Source organism: Pan paniscus, chromosome 7 (assembly GCF_029289425.2).
Source record: "Pan paniscus chromosome 7, NHGRI_mPanPan1-v2.0_pri, whole genome shotgun sequence".
Classification (NCBI taxonomy): Eukaryota; Metazoa; Chordata; class Mammalia; order Primates; family Hominidae; genus Pan; species Pan paniscus.
This window is the reverse complement of record NC_073256.2, coordinates 153,029,087-153,054,833: the sequence shown is the minus strand read 5'-3', so window position 1 is coordinate 153,054,833 and position 25,747 is coordinate 153,029,087. Positions and strand designations below refer to the sequence as shown.

General features: G+C 41.7%; 1 protein-coding gene across 7 annotated transcripts in view; it reads right to left on the bottom strand.

The window, feature by feature from the left end:
• Positions 1–7,163: 7,163 nt before the first annotated feature.
• KHDRBS3 (KH RNA binding domain containing, signal transduction associated 3) overlaps positions 7,164–25,747 on the bottom strand; it is a 199,504-nt gene continuing 180,920 nt past the window's right edge. For 3 of the 7 annotated variants that reach the window (XM_003830072.5, XM_055116974.2, XM_034966639.3), the window contains exons 8-11: positions 18,863–18,921; positions 15,869–16,998; positions 15,396–15,454; positions 7,164–7,763 (exon numbers count right to left, since the gene is read on the bottom strand). In XM_003830072.5, coding sequence (XP_003830120.2) covers positions 16,907–16,998; positions 18,863–18,921 — 151 coding nt within the window. In that variant the 3' untranslated portion in view covers positions 7,164–7,763; positions 15,396–15,454; positions 15,869–16,906. The remainder of the gene's footprint in view (positions 7,764–15,395; positions 15,455–15,868; positions 16,999–18,862; positions 18,922–25,747) is intronic. The other 4 variants (XM_008955444.4, XM_055116975.1, XM_055116978.2 and 1 more) reach the window with 3 other exon arrangements.

Below are 25,747 nucleotides of genomic sequence, written 5' to 3'. Positions count from 1 at the left end.
AAAATTATCTAAATGCCTTCAGGGAACATGGGAAGCATTTCTCTTGTCAATGAAATCTTCTGATGTTAATTAATAAAACTGTACTCCTTTGTGCTATAAAAATGTGTTTTATATTTTTATATTCTGCACTGCTATTGATGGCCTAACACTCCTAGAAGGCTGTGCGGTGGCCGGCAAGCCCGGGGCTCAGACCTCAGCTCCACAGGCAGTGGCTGTGAGGTTTTCGGGGGGCTGTTCATCACCAGTCTGTTTCGCCGTCTTCCAGTTCAGGCTCCACACACCCACCTTATGTGGTTCTGGGAGGATGCTCTGACTTCAGTGAGTCTTAGGAGGTGCTTGAGAAATGTAAGTTCCCTGCTCCTCACTACACCCTCCCACCTGCAAGATTTCTACCTTTCTCTATGCCTGGACAAGGGGAAGCACCTAGGGAGGCAGATGCAGGGGATGGGGACACTGGGGCATCCAGAACCAGGTTCCAGGCGCTGGGTTGGGGGAGAGGCAGACACGCAAGGCAGGCACCTCCGCGCAGCGTGAAACCACCCACTAGATGGAAGGGCCAGGCTCTCGGGGCACATGTTGGAAGGAGGAAGGAATATCTCTGACAGGGTCAGGGACGCCTTTGGGATCGAGTGACACTGCAGGTGAGGAGGACCTGGATGCCATGGGAAAGAATAGACCATGGAGGTGTGTGGGGCCAGCTGCAGCGTTTGAACACAGTGAGTCCAGTGGGCATGGAATATGGGGAGGGAGCAGCGCGGAGAGGGAGGCTGGGCCAGAGGGTGAAGGGCATGAGGACCAAACCAGGGAGCTTGAGCTTTACCCTGGAGGCAATTAAAAGGGTGTAAGGGGTTGGGAAAATGATTTGCACTTTAGGAAGATTAATAGAAGGCATGATAAAGGGCAAATTACAGATGGGTTACAAATGGAGTGGACACCTGAGGAGTGTCGCTGATGCTGCAATCATCTTGCAGAAATGATGTGGCCCCCAGCCAAGGCAGGAAAGAGGGGTAGATGTGGATCCGGCATGGAGGATCGGTGGAGCAGCAGAACTGCAGGAGGCGAAGGGATGGCTTCAACATTCTACACTGGTTCTGTGTGTGTGTGTGTGTGTGTGTGCGCGTGTGTGGTGGGGGAGTATTACCCTGCTAGAAATGGCCAATATGTATCAAGTGCTTACTATGTGTCAGGCCTCATTTTAAGGGCTTGGCATGCATATCACTAAATTCTGGCAACCCCTTGAGGTAGGCAGTACTATCCCCGCTTTGTAGTGAGGACACTAAGGCACAGAGATGTAATGTACCTTGCCCAGGTGGGAGCCAGCCTCCAAGAGAGTCCTCCGTGGCCCTGCCTCCTGGCATCCACACCCTTGTGTTCTCCTACATGGCACAGGAGTGCTGTTTAACAAATTGCATGTGGTAGGAGCGATGTGAAGTCACTTCTGAAATGAGAGTATAAAAGTCTGTGGCTTCTGTCTTGTGTGCGCCTCACACGGACTCTCCTTCCCTTGCAACACCTGCTCTGGGGAAGCCAGATGTCATGTTGTGAGGACACTCAGGCAGCCTCCAGAGAGGCCCGTGTGGCAAGGAGTGGAGACATCTGGCCAACAGCCCTGTGAGTGGAAGCTGAATTTGCAAGTGGATTCTCCAGCCCCAGCCAAGCCTTCAGATGACTGCAGCCCCAGTTGAGTTTACTACCTGAGGCTGTGGGTCACGATCACCCAATGTGACAGTATTCAGAGGTGGAGCCTTTGCAAAGTGATTAGGTCATGAGGGCTCCATCCTCATACAGGATTAGTGCCCTTCTGAAAGGGCCTTGAGTGAGCTCCCTTGTCCCCTCCTACCACGTTAGGTCACGAAGAAGGTGCCATCTTTAAGTAGAGAGCAGCCCTCACCAAGACACAGAATCTGCCGGTGCCTTGATCTTGGATTCCCCAGCCTCCAGAACTGCAATACATTTCTATTGTTTATGAACTACCCAGCCTAAGGTATTTTGTTATGGCAGCTCCAACAAACTAAGACCAAAACTGATACCAACAAGTGGGGTAATGCTGTAACAAATACCTAAAAATGTGAAGTGGCCTTGGAACTGGGTAATGAGCAGAGGCTGGAAGAGTTTTGAGGTATACTGCCATGACAGGAGCCTTAGGGGTGATTCTGGTCAGGGCTCAGAAGAGGAGAGCTGTAGAGGCCTCAATCCTCTTGAGATGACCTAAATGACTGTGAACAGAATGTTGATAGAAATATGGATGGAAAAGGCCATTCTGATGGTCTCAAACAGAAATGAGGAATGTATTACTTGAAACTAAAGGAGAGGCCATCCTTGTTACAAAGTGGCAAAGAACTTGGCTGAATTGTGTTCATGTCTCAGTGTTTTGGGGAAGGTAGAAGTTGCAAGTGATCAAATTGTATATTTAGCAGAAGAAATATTTCTAAGCAAAGTATTGAGGGTGTGGCATGACTTCTCTTGACAGCCTATAGTAAAATGCAAGAAGAAACAAATTAAAGATGAAATTTATAATCCAAAGGGAGGCAGAACAAAAATTTGGAAAAATCTCAGCCTGCAGAGAACGAGAAAATGTGTTCATGAGAGACTCATACCAAAGGTGTAGCAAAGAGACCACTTGATAAGGAGATTAGCATGAATGGGCAAAGTCTGGTGCATTTCATCAAGACAATGGAAGAATGACCCTGAAGGCATTTGAAGATCTTGGGAGGTGGTAGTGCCTAGTGGAGCTGTGGGTGGGGGCAGGACTACAGCAGAGAGCCCCCATTAATGCAATACCTAGGGTAGCCATGGGAGCAGGGCCACTCTGGAGACCCTAGACTGGTGGAGTTACCGGCATGAAACTCCAGCGAGAAAGCCACAGGCGTGAAACTCTAACCTGTGAGCGCTGCCACGTGGGTTACACCCAGCAAAGCCATGGAGGTAGAGCCCTGTGGATCCTTGGAGGCCCAACTCCTACCCCAGTGTGTCCAGAATGTAGAACTTGGAGTTGAATATTATTGTGGAGCCTTAAATGTTTGCCCTGTTGGGTTTTGGATTTGGTCAGGATCTATTGCCCCTTTATTCTTTCCTATTTCTCCCTTTTGCAATGGAAGCCTATCCTATGCCTGTCCCACCATTGTATTTTGGAACCACATTTGATTTCACAGCTGGAGAGCAATTTGCATCAGAATAAATTGTACCTTGAGTCTCAACCATATCTGATTTAGATGACATTGTGGACTTCAGACTCAGGAGTTAGTACTGGAAAAAGTTAAGACTTTTGGGGTCACTGGAGTGAAATGAATATTTTTACATGTGAGGACATGAATTTTGGGGGTCCAGTGGTAGAATGCAGTGGTCTGAATGTTGATGTCACCCTAAATTCATATGATGAAACCTAGTATCCAATGTGATAGTATTGAAAGGTGGGACCTGAGGAGTTCAGGGCTGCAGCAAGCTATGACTGCACCACTGCCTGTCAGCCTGGGTGACAGAGCAAAGACCCGGTATCCAGAAAAAAAAAAAAAAGAGTGATTAGGTCATTAGGCTGCCCTTAGGAACAGGATTAGTGCCCTTATGAAAGAGGGTCACAGAAGCTCCCATCCTTTTATCCTCTTCTGCCATGTGAGGACACACAGAAGGTGCCATCTTTGAAGTGGAGATCAAGCCTTCAGCAGACACTGTATCTGCCGGCACTCTGGACTCCCAGCCTCCAGAACTGTGAGCAGTACATTTCTATTGTTAATAAATTACCCAGGCTAAGGTATGTTGTTATAGCAGCCCTAAGGGACTGAGACAAGGGCTTGTAAAGCCTAGCAGGAGGACAGAAACTGTTAGGATGACTCTAACATAGTCTGATGACATAGGTATGGGGTGTTGTGGGTTAGAGTTTCTGGGGCTAAATCTTGAAGAATGAGTTGGCTAAAATCTTGGGAGCTTCACTGTGCTGTGAATGGGTGAAAGGTGTACAAAAACATTGATTTTCTTCAGCTTCTGGGGCAGCTTGGGGCTGGGTTAGGGTTAATAAGCTCTGGGTCTCCTCCACTCACCCCAATGAGTTTTGTATATAATTTTCTTTACGTGCCATGCCCTGAAAAAGTTGGGAATCACTGGGTTAGAGGAAGCCGAGTGAGGTGGACCAGCTGAAGAAGTGAAAAAGATCAGCCAACCTGAAGAGCTACAAGCCGCTCCTAGTGGCCCTAGTGAAGAATACATGCGGGTGTGGAACAGTGCCTGCTGCCAGAGACGCCAAGCAGAAAGCCAGGACTTTCATGTCGGCTTGGTGGCGATGATACCCAATAGTGTCAATGGACACTATGGGAAAAACTTGGACCTCCACCTGGCAGTAAGGAGACACCCTACTCCCTCCCAGCTGGGGTGGTGTCAGAGAGGCGTAGTGGAGAGTCAGTTTTATCATCCACTGCTCAGTGGTAATGAGGCCATCACACCCCCACATATCATGCCAGTGGAGTCAGGGTGGTATCAGTGGCAGCTTTTTAAGACCTGGAACCTACCCAGCAGTAACAAGAAGGCCCTCCTTCCCCCTCCCCTTATCAACAGAGGCCAAATGGGGAACCTGGACTGTTTCTCCTTCCACCTGGCAGGAACAAGGCAGCACCTCCCTTCCCTCACCAAAGCCCTAAGGAGGCCATCTAAATATGATCCAGAATCTCCTAATACCTAAAATGTCCATGTTCTGGTTGAAAATCACTCATTCTATCGAGACCAGGAAAATCTTGAATAAAACGACAGATAGCAATGCCAAGATGGCATAGAAGTTAGAATTTACCTGGTAGTTACCATAGTGGAAATTTCAGGCTAAAGAGGTAGGTAGGAGGAAAATCATGAAGGAACGTGTGTGATAACCCAAGAAATCTGCAAGTTAGCCTGGAAGCTGTAGGAGGCTCTGAAGTATTTTGGTCACGGTAGAACATGCGCCATTTAATGTCTACGTCATATAGCTTTGGCAGCAGCAGAACTGTGGAACCTATTGGCATGATGAGTGCTATGCCCTCTGTCTTATCTACCTTCCTGCTTCTGCACCCACCTAGGCCGTGCGTGCACAAAATGTGTGTGCACAGACCTGCTCGTGGACATCTCTCCAGCAACCCTCACTTATCTCTCCTACATACTCAAGCTTTTTCTCTCAACTCTATACCCCTCTCCAACAATTCCTTAAAGCAAGATCCTTGAAAGAGTTGACTAGACTAATTCCTTTCCTCCCATTCTTCTTGAATCTGTTCCAAACCTTCGTTCTATGAAGTAAATCAAGACTACCGATGACTTTTCTGTTATTACTGTGTGTGTCCAATCTTTACTCTTCATTTCTCTCGACCTATCTATCTGCAGCAAAGGATCACATCCCTTTTCCCTGAAATCCTTTCTTCAGCTGTCTTCCAGGGCATTACTCTTGGTTCTCTTCTTCCTTCATGGCAGCTCCTTCTTGGTCTCCTTTTCTGGTTCCTCTTCATCTCACTGACTTATAAGTGATGTGACATTCCATGGTCTGTTCTCTGATCTCCACTCAAACTACAGCTTTAAATGACATCTATATTTTGACGGTTCTTAAATTTCTGTCTCCAGCTGAGATCTCTCCCACCTCCAGATCTGTATCTCAAAACTTAACATAATCACCTTGTCCTCCTAAAATCTCCCCATCTCAGAAAGAGGCAATTCTAGTTTTCCAGTGCCTCTGGACCCAGATCTTCGGATCATCCAACTTAATTTCTGTATCTCACAACCAATCTGTGCACTAAGTCTTACTGGCTTTACTTTTTCAAAATACACATGAATGTCTGGCCAGTTCTCAGTGCTTACACCCTACCACCCCGGACTATGCTAGCATTACTTCTTACGTTCATAGCAGTGGCCTCCAATGGGTCTCTCCACTTTGCCCCATAGGCTATTCTCAGACACTGCCAGAGTGGTTCTGTTAAAATGCACATTGCATCACACGACTCCTGTGCTTGTCAACTCCTCCTCCCATCTGCCCATCAGCTCCCATTAAAGCTCAACATTGGCACTTTATTCTCTGGCCCCCAACCAGCCCACTGATTTCATTTAATTCTTTGTCCCTTGCTCACTCCATTACTTCTGCTCTGGCATCCTTGCTGCCGGTCCTCAAGTGCCCAAGCATGCTCCCACCTCAGGACCTCTGCACTTGCTAGTCTCTTAATGTAGCTTAGTTCTTTACTTTTTATGGTCCCTGCTAAAAAGTTACCTCGCCTACTCAAACTAAAGTCTAGCACTTCTTCCTGTTACCATGGTCTAATTTTCTCCATGGCTCCGTCAGCACCTGACATTCTCATGGTGTTTGGCCTGTTCCTCCCAGGGGGATCTAAGCTTCTCCAGGGTAAGACCGCCTCTGTTTTTTTTCTCCGCCCTCTCTCTAGTATGTTAGATGGTACCCAGCAGTTAAGTTCTCAATGATGTACTTAATGAATTAAATAATGTAGGCAGTAAAGTAAGAAGCCAAAATTAGATTGTAGGAGTGGGATCAAGGAGAAGGGGACAGTTGGAAGTTAAGTCAGAAGGTTTGAATCCATGGGATTTTACTTGTAGATTTGTGATTTGTATTAGTAACTCAGCAGGTAAAAAGGAAGCAAGCAAAAAAAAAGTTCAAATTCTTTTCAATTTACCATAGTCTGACTTATGTTCTAAAGTTCCTATTTGTTTAAAATTAATTCTGAACCAAAGGGTGCCTGAAGCTGCTTCCTAGCTGTCCGTAGCCCTCCTGAGCTCGCCCTCATGACAGACATTTACCCTTCACTCTCGCACCCCCGACTCGCTGCAGAGAGCCACTGCTCTAACACACAGGCTTGTATTCTACGCGTTTCTGAGACAGAGAAATGTGTACTGGACACATCTAAAAGGTACAAAAGAATGATGTTTTAGGATGCATACGAGGAGAAGAAAAAGCTAAGCTATTTGAAGTCATTCTGTCGTTAACACAATGCTCCAAACACGGCATGCTGTAAAAAGTGAATGCCTCAAAAAAATGTGTCTTTGAGGCAAGAAAGCAACAATTTAACAATGTGCAAGACAGTTCTTAAAATTCCAAGTCCAGGGAACATATTGTGCGAGCTTCTAACAGAAGAAATACAACACATCCTCCCGGGGCATATTGAATTAAAATCACAATGCACTAGTAAATGATGAAAAGAGAATGAAGAGAATAATACTGTCCACAGGGATTATGACCTTTATGTTTCATAACAAATTACACTGAGGCATGAAAATCATGTTTCCATTCTGACAGTGCCACTCTGCTTCCCGCAGAAGCCTTTATAATTAACCTTTTATGTGACAGAATACTTTTTGCATAATGCTTTCATATTTATTAGTCCATAACTGAGATGGATAAATCATTTTCAAATGTGGAATATGTGTAGAATCTTGACTTCTTGCAGTGAGTTGCAGCTGTACATGGTTTTCAAGTGTATATAATTTAGAGCTGTGCTGAAATAACAAGACTTTGTTTTTCTAGGTTTAAAGTAGAAGAGATTTCAATAGGCAGCCTTTATTAACTACTATACAAATCATTCTCTTTTTGTTACTGGGAGACAACGAAATAAGATAGATTTTCTTTCTGTTTTTTAAAAAAGTAGGTTCTCCAAATTAAAAGCATACCATATAATAAAAACATGTCACAGAACACGAAATTATGCAAACAAAAATTAATTAAGATGTTTTTCAAGTTCCCAAGTGGATTCATTTACTGACTAGGCACGTTGGTGAGTTGACGATTCTTAAGCAGTCCATATATAGAAGGAAAGTTCCTGAAAGAGAGGAAAATGAAATATATTTGTATATATCAAGAAATTAATAATAACCATATGCTCTGTTGGGAATGGCAGGGTTTAGAGGATTCAGGCAAGTAGACACTTAATAGAAATAAGGACGTTTATGGAAAATAATGCAAAACAGAATCGTTAAAATTAAGGACATAAAATATTTGTGTTCAATAAAGACAGACAAATGATTAACTGGTTTAATGATGATTGCACTACTATCCATTATGATATTCATGGAGTGATTTCAGCATGGCAATGCCTTGTTTTACATAAAACCTCAAATATTAACCTATGAGTTCCTAGGGGTCCACCCTGGCAGAGTCCTTGCATTCTTGTCACCTGATAAGAGACTGAACTTTCAGATATATTTTAAATTGTATTACCTAACCCCAAAGAACCTATTTTGATGTGTCATACGAAACAAAACTCTGTTATTTAAAAAACTGGCTAGTGATCAGAAAAACAAACAAACAAACAAACAAAAAACCCAATCGCAGCGGAGAAATGGCCATTGTGGTGATGTTGACTTCTCACGACTCTGGTCATACAAGTCCCAGGCCCTAGGTAACTGTTTGATACCACAAAGTGTGCTCAAAACAACTCAGGACATCGCCGATGGCTCCATAGGACCCAGCCCCTTCCTCTGTCTCCAGATGCATCTCTTTCATTTCTCTCCCAGCATATTATATTCCAGCAGCTGCTTATACGTTCCTAAAACACATGACGCCATTTCATGTCTTGGTTGACACCCTCCTCTCCCACCTGTATTAGCTTATTATGTCTTCACATTTTCTTCTCCCTTCCTGGCTTGCAAGATTTCGACTTTCAAAACTCCATTCAGGTTTTATTTCTTCCTTTGTCCTCGGAGCAAGTTCATCCCTTTCTCCTCTGCACCATCCCTGCCCTTCTCTAGCCTTTTATTGCCGCAGAGTGCCAGGGACACGGTGGGCATCTCAGTGTCACCTGCATAAAGCATCAGTACTGCTAGGATGAATCAGATGCAAACTGTTATTTAAAGGTGAATCCTTTAAAAAGTTAAACATCTAATACAGTAAATCTATTGATGAGGGCATTGCCTTAATTAACCAATAAATATTTCTTGAATGGCTTGTGCTGAATGCTTTCAGGTTTATAAAATGTGACAGACACACCTGTGACCCTCAAGGAGCATACTAGGGATGAAGGACATTTACACAGCACCATCCCATCAACCGGCAGGTCAGAATGAGACATCTGCCAATCCAGTCCTCTCAGCCAGGGTTCTCATGCGGAGAGAAGAGAAGGCTCTTTTGGCTGAGAGAGATAAAAGATCTTGAAGAAATGGGAGGATCTGGATAACCAGAGAAGAAGAGAGGGTGGGCAATGAGCCCGTGCAGGGGAGTGCTAGAGGAGATCCTGTCTGTTTCCTCAGAGAGCCTGTCGGCCTCTCCTGCTACCCTGGTGTGGCCACCTTACTTTCCACGAAGCCTGCCCCACCACGGGCCAGCCCTTAACAATACACTTGCTGATGTAAATAAGCTCCAGGAATGCGAGGAGACCAGCAGGAGTCTGAGGAAGGGTCGCAGGACTTTCAGCTGTCCCCATAAGACACAGACGAGTGTCCAGGAGGTGTCCTTACTGGACCCAGCACACCCTGCATCTCTTCGCTAAATCACACAGGGTAACCAGCCTGCCACATGCCAGACGTCATGCTGTGTATAAAAGACCATTTTAAACCAACTTTTGAGCAGATGAGTTTCTGGTGTGGCCACAGGAGCTAATCTTATAGATCATAATGAATACATGTAGCATTTAGATAGGTTTCTTTTACAAAAGCATATGAAGATGCACCATGACCTCTATGGGAAACATCTATAAAAGCCCAGTAGGTCTACTTTAAAAATTCATTCCACAGATGTTTATAAACATGGCTTCTTGCATTGCCTTTAATGTGAGCAAAATATTAGAAACTAACTACATCTCTGTCAGTAGTTGTTTGGATTATGGCTCTTTCATATAAATATTATTCAGCCAATAAAAAGAAAAAGGTAGCTTTCTAGTATAAAATAACAGAAAATGAGCTCTAAGACATACTTCAAAGTGAAATGAGGGGAGAAAATGGTATATTGTTTTCTATGTAAAAAATAGTGATAATTTAAAAAAATGCTTTACTTATGCACAGACTATCTCTGGAAAGATACATGAAAATCAATACAAATAGTTACCTGTGGGTGTGTGGGGGTAAAGGTGGGAATTAACACCATTGTGTGTATATATTTTGTACCAAGCACATGTATTACTGACTAAATAAAGGGCACATTTTGGTTTTCCAACTTCGCATTTATCATTGAAAAAAATCTAATGGTTAGAGAAATATCACACTCCCACTAAGAAAACAAATTAATACAAATGCTCCTCATCTTAGGATGGGGTTATGTCCTCATAAACCCACTGTAAGTCAAAAACATTAAGTTGGAAATGTATGCAATATACTTAACCTACCAAACATCATAGCTTAGCTTAGCCTACCTTAAACATACTCAAAACACTTACATTAGCATACGGTTGGGCTGAATCATCGAACACAAGGCCTATTTTATAATAAAGTTTGATATCTCAAGTAATTTTTGAATGCTGTACTCAAAGTGAAAAACAAAATGGCTCACTGCCACTGCCTGGCATGGCAAGAGTATCATACCACTATGGCTAGCTGCAGAAAAGATACATATTCAAAATCTGAAGTACACTTTCTACTGAACATGTACTACATTTCCACCATTGTAAAGGGGAAATGTTCTAAGTCAAACTATTGTAGTAGGGACTGTCTGTACTGAAAAGTGCTCAGTGTCAGTGTTTCGAGAATTATAGGTTCATTTGTTACTCATTCGTTCCTCACTGAACACCCTGTCAGTTCCCACTATGTCTATGTGCCAGGCAGTGTGCTAGGATTTGGAAGTACAAGTCCAATAAGACATGGTTCTTCTATCTTTAAGGAACTTCAAGTCTTGCAGTCAGGGAGAAAAACCCACCAACAAGCAGAACAGAAATCCAGCCTCAGGATAACACCACCATCCCCGCACACTTCACAATGGTACCTGTTTGTTTATTCTATCTCCTTGTTTTGACTGTCTGTTAGGTACTAGGACCTGTGTTAGGCAGCAGACACACAAATCCCGCCAGCAGCAGTTCAAATGAGATAAACACACAGGACAGAACTTAATAACCTGGTAAGTTCTCCTCAAATGAAAGGATGACTAATTTAATCTAATAAGGCCAAACAAGACCTAGTACATTGTCCTGTACTATCAGCCACTGAGCTACCACATCCACTTTATTCACTCATACATCCAACGACTTGTTCATTTACCACTTACTAGGCATAAGGCATGGTAATTGCACTAAAGATATTTACAATCTGGTGGGAGGAAAGGAGGGTAAACAGCCAATCTCAGGATACTGTATTGCAGAATTCATAGAGCAAGATGAGGGTCCACAGTAGAGCTGCGAAGATGGCAGGCTAGGGAGGGCCTCCAGGGTGAGGGGATGCTTCAAGCTCCACTGGGAAGTCTGGATAGGCCAGCAACAGCTAGCTAGACCAAGAGCTGGGTAAGAGTTGTGTTCATTCATTTGTGTTCATTTATTTGAGTGGGGTAAGGAACTGTTACTTCAGGCAGAGAATGGCACTGATAGAAAAGCTCTAGATGGTTTTCAATCTATCAGGGCTGGACCACAGTGGGCTGGGGTCAGAGCATGCTGTGCTCCAGGCGGCTGGGGAGGCCAGCAGCAGAATCACACAGGGCTTGATGTTCAGAGCCAAGGAGGCTGAGCTTTATCCTGAAAGTCACTGAAGGACTCATCACATTAAGATCTGAAAAATGATTTCAGCAATGGATGCTAATCACTGAAATACATAACTGAGATTTTTGAAACAGGAATGTCAGTCAGAATCAACTTCAACTGGACAGGATTTTCCATCGATAAGGGAGGGTGAAATTCAGATTGAAAAATGATCTGTAGCCTTTCCCAATCAGAAATAGAAACAGAATCAGGCATAAAATAGACTGTTATTTTAAAATAATGATGGATTTTTTTCCTTTCTGTCCCTACAAAACACTGAATATCAATATAAATAGTAGATATTGTTTGCACAGAAAATAAACTTTATTCCTTAAATTTGTCACATATTCTATAAAATGTCTCATATTTTCATTTTTGACTCTACAATTTTATTTTTTCTTCAAATCATTAGTTTTACATTCTGGAACCTGTCTCTGTATACAGTGACCAGAGTCTTTCATTTTGAGTTAAACAAGGGAGCTAGACTATCTAAATTATAGTATCGTTAACATGACTGTGTGGGTTTTTTGGGGTCTGGGCTAACCGTTCCTAACACTGCCTGTTAGGAATCATCTTGCTCACAGTGACAATACCATTCACTTACTAAACCCTTACACTGTCAAATAACTATGTGAAGAGATGGGGACAAGAGGATGAAAAAGTGAGAGCAACTATTTTTTAAGGCACTGATTGGTTATAAAATCACTAACCAGTGGAAACAGAAGTTTGTAGAGTTCTTTTTGGAACACAGACTAAATGAGGCACTATATCTGCCCAAGGGAATGGAGTAGGCCAAGCTTAAAGGCAAAGAGGATACTACACTTGAAAATGGTTGCACTGAATTTGAGCTTCTTAGCAGAACCTACAAGACCCTTCATTACATGTCCCTTGTCCTACCCAGCCAGCATTGTCTCTTACTTTCTCTAATTATCTAATATACCTGAAGTTTCCTCAATGATCATGTTTTCTTATAATTGCAAATATTTACATATAGCAACCAATGAGTGAACACCTTTATTTGTCCCAGGCATGCTTCTAATCTTCACAGCAATACTAAGGTATCATGACTATGATATTTTATATATCATATATATATATAAATATATATATAGACTATGTCTATTTTATAAGTGGGGAACCTGCAGTTTAGACTCTTGTTTAGAGAGGTTAACTCACTGACTCAAGGTCACAAAGCGGGTGAAGGGCAGAGCGGAAGTATGGATGCTCTGAGAGTACCTGCCCTGTGTGGTTATCTTCTACTGGTCTTAATATCTCCATGGGCCCCTTCTGCTACCTCTGACCAACTTGCCTGAGTTACACATCTCCCTTCCATGTGCCTAGAAAGCACATGTATCTCTGTCAGAGCTTTACAGACATGGTCTTTGCCCATTTCCCCAGTAGACTGTGGCACTTGCAAGGACAACAATGATGTCTTTAATCACTGTCTTCCTACCATCTGCAACACAGCAGGTGTTCAGGAAATATATCTGAGTAAATAATGATACTGACTTGACTTGGAATACCTGAGTACAAGAAGATTCAGAACCTAAACAAGTGAAAGACTCTCTCCATGAAGGAATCTGGGGCAGGGGCGGGGTAGAGAAAGAGAAGGGGGCAGTTATCACAATGCTCAGTGTTGCGTGAGATACTCTCTGGGATACAAGGTAACACAAATTAAAGGCTTCTGCTCTTAAAGAGCCTTTAATCTAAGGGAGGAGCCACTGTAATATAAAGAATGACAGTATAACAACATGGTTAAGATCAAAGACTCTGGATTGAAGTCAATCGGTTCAAATCCGGGCTCTACCAGTTATAAGGTACATGAGCAACGTAAGTGTGAAATTCACCTCCTGAAGCTTAAATTTCTTCCTTTTTAAAAATGTAGATGATACCTTCTTATGGCTGTGAGGATTCAATAAAATAATCTACAGAAAGTGATAAGCACATGCTTGGCTTTTATGGCAACTTACAACCAATATGTGTCATATGATACCAATACTAAAATGAGGAAATATAAACCAAACATGCTCTTTAGAGAGGGTGGAGGATCACAGCCTGATTTAACTGGTGAGGACATCATGGAAGAGAGGGCATGGGGCTGAGTTCTGAAGGACGGGTATGGTTTCTTCATGCAAAGATACAGGCAATAGCAAAGTTGTGTGTCATGGGGCTGTCACCTCCATTCGGTTTTGCGGTATTTGAATACCGGGTTCCATGTCTTATCAGTCTTTGTATGACCAGAGCCTCTGTTGTGTCCAGCATGGAGCTCATGTTCCATATATGCTGCCATATGAGAAAATAAATGAATTCCAAGGGGGTGAAAACAAAGGTTAGGGGGAAGCGATTTGGGAACAATGAAATGTGCTCTTAGAGACATGAGAAGACTGGCTTATCTATAGCAGGGTCTTCCCATGGAAATAGAAAAAAATCAGGTCTGGTGGAGCATCAGCCAGATAAGAGAAGATCTCAAAGGCCAAGTAGGAAAGTTCCTGTCGGATAGTGATCTGGGCCTTTCTGGATCACAATTCCTTTTACAGTCTGATAAAGCTATGGAAGCTTTGAAAAAATGACAATAAACATAAAATTGTACAGTATTTCCTGTTAATTAACTCTGAATAGCACCTGAGGATTGACCCTCTACCTCTCCATAATTCTTATTATTCTGTATGCCAACTCCTTAAAAAAAATTATTTAATAAAGAAAAAAATTGTGAAAAATTTCAATAACATCACACACTACAGAGATGTGGTGGATGTCACATTCCCATTCCGTACAAGAGAAAAACGAACAACAACAAAAATCCAAACAGACAAACAAACAGAAAATACAATAAACTTAGTTTGGTCTACAAAAATGATGAGAATTATTTTCTTTCTAAAAGCAATTTAATTATTTCAGGCTAATTTTGGCTATTAGGGAAAACCAAGCTCACATATTTTTCATATATATTAAATATGTGAATACAACTTTGACAATTAAACTTTACATGATTGTATCACTTTCAGGTTACAAAACACTCTGATGATATTATCTTAATTCTTCTAACAACTGCATGGGATAAGCATCATTTTCACTGAACTGATGGAGAAAGTGAGACTTGCCCAAAGTCACACAGCTAAGTGGCAGAGCTCAAATACAAACACTGAAAAAGTAAGACTCTCTGGAAGATCAGGGCCTAAGTAGTATTTTTTGATGCTTTAGAAAAAAAATCAAGAAAATGTAAAAAGAGAGACAAAAATAATAATACTTTTCCTTTATAGGTCCCCAGATTTTTACATTTTATGAAGTAATTTTTATAAAATACATTTTATAATACTTATCATTTGTTTCATAAAATTCAGAAGCACAGAAAACCATGCTTCCATAAGACTAAGATAAATACTGTCAAAAATTTCCAGCATATCTGTGTAATTTTTTTGCCTATGCACGCACATAGAAAACTAAAATTGGGATATTATATATTAAATTTGGCAAACTGCTCTTTTTATTGAATAATCTGGAATTTTTTTTTTCATGCTATTGACTAGACTGCTAGATATTTTCTGAAGAAAGTAATCTGAATATTTAAATATCAGGATGACCTGAGCCTCCAATCTCTGCCGCTTATAATGAAGCTTCCTGGGTCTGACCTGTTTACATTCAGGAAGCTTCTTTTCTGACCTTTGGAGTTAATCTGACACAATCACTAGTGTTGTACTAGGAAACCAGCAGGCGAAATTTTCCATGTGACTTCAGGTAAGTGTGAAATTGTCTTCATCTTCCACACAGGTCAGGATAATTGGAACAAAAAGGCAAACTTACCTTTGTTTGCTTCAGGTGTTCAACCAGTTCCTGTGACATTCCAAGATGGCTGACATTTCCTAACAAAAGAAAAGACCTTTTTACTCAACATAAACAGAAAAAAATCCAAGAAATAAAAATTAAACATTTTACACAATCTACAATTAAAAAAGCTTAATGATTAAAGAATAACTTTATTAAATATTTGTCAGTTTTAAGAAGTGCCCTCAATTACTAACCAAATAATGTATTACAAATAACTAGTTATGAGGTTTTACAGTTGTTTAATAGGGAGTAATTGGCCCCAATTAAACTGACTAAACTAAGCCTTTTTAGATTACTAAAACAAATTAAACTTTTTAAAATGAGAATTTAGGTGATCTTAAAACTTTTCTAAAATGGATAATGAAACTTGCTAAGTTGTAATCTCCCTGGTTTTATTAGTTATATTAAGATAAATTAAGTGAGATTAAAATCTTATTTGATTTATTTACCTTTGAAAATGAAGACCGTTTAAGGGTTACACATCCTCAGCCTTGGCGAGTGCGACCTCAATTAGTCAAGCCAGAAAGTCTTTAAAAGCTTTGTGCTTAGTGCTTCCAGCATGGAGCGAGGTGTTCATTAAGGTACCAAAATTCTCATAAAAAATCCAAAGTTGCACTAGTGAAAAAACGCTCAACAAGATGAAAACTGATCACATCTTTTTCAGAAAATCCAGTAGTTATTTTAAAACCAGTTTTTAAACAAGATTTGGTTTTGCGTAGTTTAACGTGCCACTCAAGCAGCTCGATACCATTTGGACTCTTTAAACAGCATTTAAATCTATGGTGAGTATATAATGGTACATTTAATTTTATACCATTTTTAAAATAAGTTGTACAATGTTTAGTGTGACCCTTTTATGACAAGCATTGTTAAATGAATTCTTTCCCTGTTTACAACTATTTATGAAGGCCTTTTTAAATAAAAAAAAACCCATGAAATTGTTAGCTCACACACACAAAATTTCTTTCAAAAGTTTATTTAGTATCAAGCAAGAGGAGACTTTGCTTAACACTACAGAACATTTCAAGACTTGAGTTACAAAAGAATACCACATTATTTGCACTTGTAATTGGCTTCCCTTTTTACGCATGTTGGCAAGAGAAAAAAAAACTAGCATATGGCTGAAAGATAAAATAACTAAATTCTATGGAAACCTTTAAAATGAAAGGTGAGGCTTATGTTAAAAGAATAGATTAACATATTTAGTAAACCTATTTTTTGTTTAACACTAGTTAATCAAAGTTATTTTTTTTCCTTTTGATGACCTATTTTTTTCATATACAGACTGGAAATAACAAAATTTTACATGTCTTTTTTTTTTTTTTTCTGCCCAGGTTGATGTTTCAACAAAGTAGTTTTAAGTTCCATCCATTCAGATTTTAAGCATTTTGATTTATTTAAAAAGGGATTGTTCATAGAAAAAAATTACTTTGAACAGTATACAGGACTGGTGGAGATTGGCTATTTCACAACATCAGACAGTACAATCAGTATCTGCCATATGGCTGGTCTCTGTAGACGCCCTTTGCTGTCCTCGCTGAAGGTGCCTTGTGTCTTGAGTTAGTCCACTCTTCTTGCCCTACAATCAGTAAGATGAATCACAATTAGATCACTGCCATGAATCCCACAGGCTTCATTTTTCAGACTCTAACTTAGCCCTGAACCAAAGGTACATGTCATATTGAAAATATATACCCCTGGTGTACTGAAAAGAAAAACAAACAAGGAATTTACTTAAATAAATTACAAACACAAGGAAAAATAATCATCTCACTCGCAAAATTCGTCAGCATGGGAAGATAAACGGTTCTTGTATCTGAAATGGTAACCAACTTCGCAAGGACTTTCCTTTTGGTTACTCATTTAACAACAGTTTACAAGCTCAAGTAGCAAAGAGAACTGCCTTTTGCTAAACATCAGGACATTTATAAGTGAAAAAGAGAATGGGAAAAGGATCACTTAGATGTCTTCCAACAGCAAAAACAAAGAAAAAACATAGATAAACATCTGTGAAGACAAAGAAGAAAACCGGAGAGCAAAACGGGAAGGGGCAGACTGAGAAAGGGAAATATGACCTCACTTTTCACAGGCGCTTTCACGGAAAGACTGAAGGAAAGTTGCATTGGGTTGAACTTCACTTCTCAATAGCACTTCATGAATATGAAATGAATTTAACGACATAATGTCAGATTTCATTCATCATAATGCTAAATCCGTACTGGACAATGGTATTAATAACCAGGGACATTCTATCATCTTTATCTCCTGAAATTAAACACCTGTTCAGCCTGAAGATAACTTTTAATGAGTTATCTATAAGTCTTGGACATCAAACAGTTAACATCCCTGCTGCAACATACAGCAATTTAAAAGCCATGTGTCCACAGAGACCAATTTAAAAAGCTGTGAAGGAAAAATGCTTAAAATGACCTCTTCTTTTGATACAAAACATGCAATCAACGTCACTCCCTCAAGCTAACTTGCATCAATTTAGGTAGCCTGCATTCAGCAAACCAACATATTTCTCTTAAGTGTTTGTTACGGATAACAACAACAACAACAAAAATATCCAAGGTGCAGCCATCACAGCTTCGGGCAGGTGATACAACAAAATGCACTTCAAAAGGTTTAACACCGGAAAATGGTTTTTCAGTTCTGTTAAGAGAAATGTCCTAACATCCATTAACCACAATCCTGATATACTTGCACCGGGTACCAGGGATTCATCAGAGCTTTGCAACTGATTGAAGCTTCATGTTCTCTGATCTCCTTGCCCTGCGGCAAAGGCTCTTCTTACTACCATTATGTTGCTGCCGCCAATTCTTTTAATTATTAAACCTGTCATCGTTCTGCATAGTGAGACTTTGGACATGAAGTCCACAGCATCTCTACCAGCTCCACTGAATTAAGAGGGGTTTAGCTGCTGCCCTTTGTAAAGCTTACAGACCCTGTATCTCCTCCTTGGCTCAGTGCTTTTGTAACCTTTATGAAATGACTCCCAGTGTAATTTTTTTCAGAGGGTTTGAGATTGGAAATGAATTAAAACATAAAGATGAAGATGGGAGAATCACTTTAGAGCTGTAGTCTCAATTGCTTCATTTCCCTTCACTGTCAGGAAACAAAGACACTTCAAAAAGACCCAGCTATCAAGTGTCTGCAGTTTGAAAAACTACTCTGTGAGAAAATCAGCACACGGCAACCAACTCAAACATAAAATTTAAGTTCAGAATCTGGATTCATGCAATCTTCAGCAAGTCTTTAGTCCTCTTTAAATATTTAAATAATAAAGGAGCCCTAAAAATAGCTAGACATGCACAAATGAATTGACAGGAAGCTGCTGTTTCAGAGTCCAAATGTCCTTATTCTCTTCCCATTAATATCTTTAAGGTCTTTCTACGGCCATCTCTCCTCCCTCTGTTCACATGCTCTGGCCAGTCACTCACCGTAGGAATCATAAGTCTCCTCACTGAGTCCATGTCCGTAATCATAGTAATCAGCACCACTGCAAGTGATCAAAACAAAACAAAGGACAAAATCATCTGGCTGTGAGTTTCAACAGTATTCAATAACGTATTGTAAAACTTAAAGACAACTAATGAAGGGCAGGACTGAAAATTCAAAGAAATTCCCACCGAGATCACAGAGTTCTAAAGCAGAAGTGTCAACTTTGGGATTATCAAAGGACCCTTGTCTAGCTCCCTAATTTTAATACATAATAAATATGTTTCGACATTTTAACCACAACAATTGGCCACGCAACACACAGTAAGTGCCTAAAAGTGCACGAGGGAATACAAAGACAGCACCTGACCTGGGAAGACTGGGAGTCTGCGGAGAGGGAGGATTGTGTGGACAATTCTAGCCCAGTGTGCCAAGAGCTAGGGCTGGGCCTGTGCAAGGCACTGTGGGAGTGGGGGAGGAGGTAAACACCTCCTTTCCAATAGATGGGATGTTTACAGAAGGCAAAGACTTTATTTCTTCTTACACCCTCGTCTACCAGAGAACCTGGTGCTGCATGAATTGTGGGTGCTGTACTTTATAGTACATTAAAAACAAATGCCCAGATGAAATGTTTTCTTTGACCGGCACTGTTGCATCACCATCTGGAAGCTGCTGGGAAAAGAGGACTCAGCAGCCATGGCCACATGGGACAGGAGAGCAGGGAAATGGATCTCTGCAATCCAGTCACAAGTCTGGTTACACGAGGCCAAGGATCTTTTCAAAGTACAGGCAAATCCACGTTCCAACGTACAACATCCTTGAGAGAGCACGAGGAAAGAGCCATCACTGACAGCAAGAGGGAAGGGTTCTCACTGCCATTTTGCAGATGATGCAAAACAGCCTACATATATACAATGTATTTGAACTAGGAATAATTTTTTACAGGAATAGACTTGTGAAAAGTCTAGATTACTCAGCCATAACCATTCTGAGTATTTGAGAAAGAGTTTCCGTGTACCCTCTCAGGCTTTCCTCTTTCCCACTCAATTTTGTAGGGAAACCACCATCCTGAATTTGTTATCTTAGACTGTCATGGAAATAAACATCCCCATTCTTCCAATTTCATACAATCAAGAGGTTTCTAATCAAAATGGAAAATGATCCAGCTCAGATGTTTAACACCTCAGGAAGTCACAGTTTGAGGAGCACAGATGCTTGCTGTGAATGTCTACTGAACACCAGCCGCTGAGATCCCACATCACCCCCGGCCTCGGATAGTAAAACTGCCATACCCATTTGACAGATAAGGATACTGCAGACCAGAAGAGCTAAGAAGCCAGGCTAAATTGCATGGAGAACAGTATAACTGAATCTCTGTGACTACACAGGCCAGACTTGTGGTCACAACCACACGGAGTTTTTCCCCCACGTTTTCTTTCTCAGGAAAATGACACCAGAGACTAATCATCACATTTAATGACTACGGCACAGCATGGCCATTCCTATGAGAAAAGTGTAAGCAATGGAGCTATGTTCCTTTTTATCTCAAACATGTGGGCATGACTTTTTATATTTGCTACTCTTTCTGCCAGAAGGCCCTTCTCTCCTCTCCTCCAGGCTATTTCCAACTCAAGCCCTTAACCTAAATGCCACTTCCAAAGAGAACCTTGCTGGTATCCCTGAGTGAGGTTGGTTTCCCATGACAGCATGCCCTGGTTCTCATTCTTTTGGCCTGGAGGAGACCCTCACGTTACATATGTTAAGTGGGTATATGGAGAAGGGGCACCTCCATCACTCTAGTGTAGTGTGTCATGAATGGCTTGGAGCATGCAGTGCTTGCACAGTGTTCTGAGGGTGAAGGTGAAGACAGGTGGAGAAGGAATGGACAGAGGCAATGGCAGCAAGGGTCTTCCAGGCAGAAGAAACAGAATATGCAAAGCAGAGGCAGGAGATAGGTTGGAAAATCTAGGTGTCAACAAGCAGTTCAATCAAATATAGTAAGTATTGATGAAAAATGCCTGGACCAGGCCAGGCGCGGTGGCTCATGCCTGTAATCTCAGCACTTTGGGAGGCTGAGGCGGGCGGATCACGAGGTCAGAAGATCGAGACCATCCTGGCCAACATGGTGAAACCCTGTCTCTACTAAAAAAAAGTATATAAAAATTAGCTGGGCGTGGTGACGTCTGTAGTCCCAGCTACTTGGGATGCTGAGGCAGGGGAACTGCTTGAACCCAGGAGGCGGAGGTTGCAGTGAGCTGAGATCGTGCCACTGCACTCCAGCCTGGCGACAGAGCGAGACTCCATCACAGAAAAAAAAAAAAAGACAAATGTCTGGACCGGAATATTCCTTAGAATACTTCTTCCACACATAGAATATAGGCCCCACCTTGTTATCCTGGCTTAATCATATCCTTACAAGCTAATTAAATACGGTGTAACACGGAGGTTATGATTTGAGTTCTCTGTATAAAATAAGCTCTCTGAAATGGGCTGTGGTTAAGCTCCGCTGGCTTAACGCATTACAGAATAGTCACTACTACAGCTGACCTAATATACCAAGTAGCAATGTGCAATTTTTCCACAGAGGTACATGGAGCCACAGAGTTTTAAAAAATGGTCTTCAAATTAAGGGCTGGCATTCCTAAAAAAATTTAGAAGAAAAAGGAGTGTGAGAGGAATGCAACTATTGTGAGCTACACCACTGCCCTACTGACAACTTCTCATGTGCATGAACTCACCTAATCTAAAAAAACTCTATGCTTTTATAGACGAGGCAGCTGAGGCCCAAGCTGAGCCATCTGCCCAGGGTCACTCAACTTATAAGTGGCAGCACCTACACTCAAAGCTCAGAACACTACCACTGCCATGTGCTGAACACAAATGCTGCAGGTGGCTTTTGCTCACCACGGGTGGACACCTTATGTGATTGGTTCCCACTTTGACATGGCCTTTTGCTCTTCCAGAACTTCTCTTGTTTGCTCTCCCTAGGGCTTTAATGATCCTTCCTCATGCTCAGAAACAGAAGTCGGGCCCACATGAAACATGCTGCCACATGATCATAGTGATCTGTGACTGCCTTAGTCTCTCTCTGGCTTCCTTTCTGTAGTCCTAATTTTCCCTCACGGAATAATATACAGTTATGGTGAGAAGAAGAGGGACTAACTGAAAAGAGAGCAGATCAATTTTCATATTCAAAAAGATAATAAACCAGCAGAAACTAACAACAAAAGAAAAAACACGGCTTTCCTGCTTCTTAAGATATGATAGCTTTAAATATGAGAATGCTATTAAAGTATTAATAGAATATTTCTCTTGTCTTGAGAATTGAAATTGAGACTCAATTAAAGCTTTTGACAAAAATGTCTGTCAGCTGTCAGTCAAGGCCTGGGCCTTTACCCGCAGTGCCACCTTGGGATTGTGGCTTCCACGTGGGAGTCTTCCTGTTCATCTGCCAAATCAGGGGCTGGTCTAGACGCTGCTCAGGTCTCCTGGCAGCTCTAACATCTTCCATGGCTCTTTCACAGCATCTAGCTCCACAGTAGTCAACATAATTTCTCATTTTGTTGAAAATAAACTGGCAAATGCTTCTTGGAAACTCAGTGCTAAATTAAATGAACCTCAGTCTTCTTTCCAAGGGTCAGAAGTTACATCATAATGGCTCCTCAGACAAATACAACCTTGATGTTCTTGAGAATTTTCTCTCTGTTGCACAGATAAATGAGTAACCTCACCATAAAACTGAAAGGGATTTCCTTGACTGAGACAGTTCCCAATTGTTTAACTTGGAACTGTAAATGACAGGTCCTGTGACTAATAAACAGAAGAGTTAACAACTCCTTTCTGACCAAACTAAACCTCCTTTATTAAATGAAGTGAGCAGTGATGAACATGAGCATAGACTGGAAATTTACTGTGAGGTGCTATAACACAGTTCAGCATAATAAAAATGAGGGTAAAGAATGTTTTTTAATGCACAAGAAGATAAAAGGTAGCAGGATTAGGTCCAGCAATGGTTTGGTGATGAGACAATCTTAGTTTTGACAAGTGAAAACTTAAAACTGACATTTGCTATCATTTCACCCAGTTTCTGATTATTTATTGCAAGACTGTCATCAAGCCGAGGAGCTGGGAGCAGCTGGGCCCCATTCTCATACCTGTCAGTTCCATCTGAATTGCTTTCACAGCATTTTGTTTCTTGTACCTCAAATGTCTATTAACCAAAGACATGTCCTATTTCCCAGCGATAAACTAAAACCCCAACATATGGCAAAGGGAAAAAACACTAAAAATCTCTTCATTTATGGACACAACTTTTCATATTGATAACAGGCAAGAAAACACATTAGGCCAAATACTTCTCAACTCCATCAAAGGGATCAGGGAGGCCCCTCTCTCAACAGATCAAGAGGGGGGCTTCCCTTCCTGGCACCAGGATCATGTCTCTACCCTCTCTCCATGACCCACCCTGTTACAACGGGTCAAAGGAAGCCGGCGTGCTCAGCATCATTCCTGGATTTCCCAGAGGTTTACATCAATTCCATCAACTTGAGTCAAGAAATAGCCCCTAACATCAGGAGACAGCATGTCCCTCTGTCCCTCTCCTGATAGGTGTCAAGGAACAAATCATAGCACTGAGACCAAGTTCATGTCTACTTAGGCCTTCTACCCTACATCTACAGAGGTCAACAGGAAGACCACAAACCCTGAGCAAGGACTCAAGTGGGATGAAGTCTACCTTCCCCAGGTCATCCCACCTCTATGAGTGGGGTTAAGAAGAAACTCCTGACATTTGTCTTTCCTCTACTCCTGCAACCTCTTTGAGCCTCTCTACCAATTTCTACTTTAAATTCACTGGAACTATCTCATTAGGCCTTTTGCTTGTATTTATGTCAGCTCAGGAAGCTCTAAATCACTACGTTGCTCTTTGTCTTTAGCACACCTAAAATTCTGCATACCCCCATCTGTCCTCATCTCCTACCCTCCCCTGCAATTCTGTCACTGCACCCTCTGGAATTCATGCTCCATCACTAGCAAAAATCCCTTATATAGTCTCAATCTCTTCTTTGAAAGTTTCTTGCTCAATGAAAACTTGATTTACCTCTAATGACAATTCTTCCCCAGCAACCCTCTCCACTTTTTTCTTTAACTCCCACAGCCGAGATATCACTGGGTGATGTGGTTTGGATGTTTGTCCCCTTGCAAATCTCATGTGGAAATGTAATCCCCCGTGTTGGAGGTGGGGCTTGGTGGGAGGTGACTGGATCATGGGGGCAGATCCCTCATGAATGGTTTAGCACCATCCCCTTGGTGATAAGTGAGTTCTTGCTCAGTTCACAAGATGTGGTTGTTTAAAAGCCTGTGGCACCACCCTGTTCTTTCTCCGCTCCCTCTCACTTGGCCTTCTGCCATGAGTAACAGCTCCCTGAGGCCCTGTACAGCCTGCAGAACTGTGAGCCAATTAAACCTCTTTTCATTACAAATTACCCAGCCTCAGGTACTTCTTTAAGGCAATGCAAAAATGGCTTGAATACAATGGGCCTAGAGGAAAGGAGAGTATTTTTCTTTTTGTGGCTAACTCCTCCCTCCCCTAAGGTACAGACACCTCTGCCTCTTCCAGACCATCATGCTTCACTCTTCTGAACAAACACCCAGCTTTTCAATCTCCCAACAGCATCACTGTCCTGAGTCCTGGTGATTTCAGCATATGGGAGGATGGATCCTTCAAACACGCAGGCCTCTCAACTTTCTGGCTCCTCTTGTCCACTGACCTGGCCTCCTTTAGCCAACCCCTCCACGTCACACTCTAGGATCTTGCCATTAGCAATAACTTCAATCTTCAACTTCATATATCCCACTCTCTATGATTTCCTCTCTTTTAGTTTCTAGGATTATACCAGTTAGCCTTTCAACTTCATTGCAATCATCACCATTACTCCTCTTAAACTTTTCATCCCTTATCAAGGTAACCACTGAACTTCAAGTTGCTAAATTCAATGGTCAATGCTCATCCACATGTTATGTGACCAATCAGTAACTACCTGATATAGCTGATTACTACACCTCTTCCTTGACATACTTTCTTCACTTTGCTCCCAGGATGTTATACTTCCTGGTTTCCTTCCTACCTCACTAGCTACTTCTTTTTTTTTTTTTTTTTTTGAGACGGAGTCTCACTCTCTCGCTCTGTTTCCAGGCTGGAGTGCAGTGGCGCGCTCTTGGCTCACTACAACCTCCGCCTCCCAGGTTCAAGCAATTCTCCTGCCTCAGCCGTCCGAGTAGCTGGGAGTAGCTGGGACCACAGGCACGTGCCACCATGCCCAGCTAATTTTTGTATTTTTAGTAGAGACAGGGTTTCACCATGTTGGCCAGGATGGTCTCAATCTCCTGACCTCGTGATGTGCCTGCCTGGGCCTCCCAAAGTGCTGGGATTACAGGCGTGAGCCACGGCACCCAGCTAGCCATCTACTAACTTCTAAATTCCCAACTCTATAACTGGTTTGGACTTTATGAACACTATGTCTTCCTATCCATCTAAGATTTAGTCACTTATTTTATAATCATTTTCTATTCTGTGAGCTGTTTATTCAAGGTGTTAGTTTTCCAGTTTGTTGAGTATGATGTTTCTTAAATGCTTTATAAATTTTAGATATGTGTTAGTTTTTGCTTTTGAGATTCTCAGTTTGCTTGTGTATAAAAGCTACCCCTTATTTAAAACAGGCTTCTTCTGGTGGCTATGGAGAAGGATACAATATACTATTGGGTGGGATGTGCTAGTAATGTACGCTTTGTCTCTGGGGGCTCCTGGGTCCTCCAGAGGGTGGGACTACCCGAGGTTTGGCCTCGCATTGTTACAGCTTTACTCTGGGATCCAACACCATTACCCTGCA